This window comes from Penaeus vannamei, chromosome 22, assembly GCF_042767895.1.
Source record: "Penaeus vannamei isolate JL-2024 chromosome 22, ASM4276789v1, whole genome shotgun sequence".
Lineage (NCBI taxonomy): Eukaryota > Metazoa > Arthropoda > Malacostraca > Decapoda > Penaeidae > Penaeus > Penaeus vannamei.
The window spans coordinates 31,069,202-31,071,701 of record NC_091570.1 but is presented as its reverse complement, the minus strand read 5'-3'; the positions used below and the strand labels follow the sequence as shown (position 1 = coordinate 31,071,701).

The following is a 2,500-nucleotide window of genomic DNA, read 5'->3' as shown; positions in this document are numbered from 1 at the left end:
ATATATTATACATATACATATATATATATATATATATATATATATATATATATATATATATATATATATATACATACATATATATATATATATATACATATATATATATATATATATATATATATATATATATATATATATATATATATATATATATATATATATATATATATATATATATATATAAGCGCAAAGCATATATGTGTTGTTTTATATATATGTAGTAGATGTGTGTGTGAAACGATTGATTCAAAAGAAAATGTACATTTGCCGCCTATTCCAGCATGAGCTTTCCATGGCCATATATACAAAATAAAATGTAGGAAATAAAAACATTCTTTCTTACAGGGTCTACTGGTATCACTAGTAGTTGCTGTTTCTGCAGCACCTCAAGGATACAACGGCGGTACTCCCTCTAGTGGAGGTCTTACATCCGGTCCAGGATCTACTGATGGTGGTGCAGGAGCTGCCGGTGGAGTCCTAGTCAGTGGAGAAGGTATTGTGACTGGATGCCAAGAGGGAGAAGTTCTTCACGTAGATGGGACATGTGTAACTCCTGAAGTCACAAGAAAGGTCTACGTTTTTAATGTTCCTGAACAAGAGAGAGCCGTTGGTCCAGCACCTAGTATTCCTCCCCCAGCAGTGGACCATAACATCTTGTTCGTGCGCCTTCCTGAAGAAGCACCTGCACCTGACCCCATCGTACTTCCTCCACCAAGGCAGAACAACATCGTCTATGTGCTCAACAAGCAAGAAGAACAAGCTCAGCGAGTGATCGAAGTACCAGCTCAGCCACAAGCTGATCCCGAGATTTATTTCGTCAACTATCAAGATGGAGAGAACCCGACCCTTCCCTTAGGAGTAGACCTTGAAACTGCTCTCAGCGCCGCTGCTGCAGCCGGTGGTCAGGTTCTTGGAGGCGTCGATGGAGCTGTTGGAGAAGCTGGAGTTGGTGGAACAGCCGGCTTTGGTGGTGTAGGTGGATTAGGTGGCGCAGGTGGAATTGCTGGAGGACATGGGATTAATGGTCTTGTGGGTGTTAATGGACTTGGTGGTGTTAATGGAGCCAGTGTTGGAGGAGTTAATGGCGGAGCGGGAGGATTCCAGACTGGCTCCGGGGTTAGACCAGGAGGCCTTTACACAACTCCGTAGAGGAAATGTTTCCTTTTGTCTATTACCTTAAGAATTGCTGTTATTTTTCTCTCCGAAATATATGTGAGCGTAAGCGACAAACCGTTTCATTTTTTGAATTGACGTCCTATAGTTAGGCAAAACACGTGGATGGCTGTGTTTGTATACCTATGTGTGTATACATAAATACATGTATGCAAAAGCGGATACAGAGTTATATTTACACTAACAGGAAGAGATTTTCAAAATGTAGACACGGTCATTATGAATACACCATGAGTACCAACATTCAATCGTAAAGAAATATATAAATTAAGTGTCAAAATATCTGCCATGCCATTGTCTTCATGGGACAAAGTCTTGACATTATCACTGGATTCCGGCCTTCATGTTGCCACCGACAGTGCAACAAGAGACTCCGATCCTTCTCCCTCCGGCCTTTCCCACTATTGTTACAAAATACGATGACGTATAAGGTTATACAAACACCTTGGTGTCATCCAGCGCTCGGAATTCTGATGGAGGAAGACCCTTTTATCAATATGATTTATCAATTTTTTTTGTAATTTAGGCGACATTTAGCGATTTTTTGTGGTCCGGGGTCGGTGGTGAAGGTTTGCACTGACAGACGGAAGAGATAGGCAATTTGGGTGTCAGAATTGGAGTCCTGTCACTCTGCCTGGTAAGAAGAGAGCTTTTAATTACTTTAAATTTGTATATATGTATATATATATGTGTATGTATGTCTATGTATATATATATATATATATATATATATATATATATATATATATATATATATATATATACACATATATATGTATATGTATATGTATAGTTGTGTATATATACCTATATATATATATATATATATATATATATATATATATATATATATATATATATATATATATATATATATATATATATGTATGTGTGTGTGTGTGTGTGTGTGTGTGTGTGTGTGTGTGTGTGTGTGTGTACATACATACATATATATATATATATATATATATATATATATAAATGTCTAAGATTTCTTTTCCTTTAAATAAAATCTGTATGAATTTGAATTGACAGAAACAGTAGCTGGTCTATTATAAAATATTTGCTTTCTATAACCACAAGCTGCTTGGTGTTATAGTCCTTTTCCGGTGGGTATCCTGTTACATAATGAGAGTCTGTCAAGCAATATGTTGAAAGAATTTTCGGAATTTCTGAACTAATTGACACATTTTGTTTCATCATTTCACTTCTTATGCAGAGTAGCATACTCCTCTTCAACCTTTTCCATTTCCCACTTTCTTTTCTTAAGCCTATGTTTAGCCTTTTCCTCCTCATCAAAAATTATGGAAATCATTACCAATAT

At 36.2% G+C, this 2,500-nt stretch overlaps 2 protein-coding genes across 2 annotated transcripts in view; both read left to right on the top strand.

The window, feature by feature from the left end:
• LOC113828795 (peroxidase-like protein 2) overlaps positions 1–1,238 on the top strand; it is a 1,504-nt gene extending 266 nt beyond the window's left edge. The window contains exon 2 of the mRNA XM_027381822.2: positions 349–1,238. Within this exon, the coding sequence (XP_027237623.2) occupies positions 349–1,152 (804 nt within the window). The 3' untranslated portion in view covers positions 1,153–1,238. The remainder of the gene's footprint in view (positions 1–348) is intronic.
• A 240-nt stretch (positions 1,239–1,478) lies between these two features.
• The window catches only part of LOC138865777 (uncharacterized), a 3,212-nt gene continuing 2,190 nt past the window's right edge, over positions 1,479–2,500 (top strand). Inside the window, exon 1 of the mRNA XM_070137092.1 lies at positions 1,479–1,607. Within this exon, the coding sequence (XP_069993193.1) occupies positions 1,479–1,607 (129 nt within the window). The remainder of the gene's footprint in view (positions 1,608–2,500) is intronic.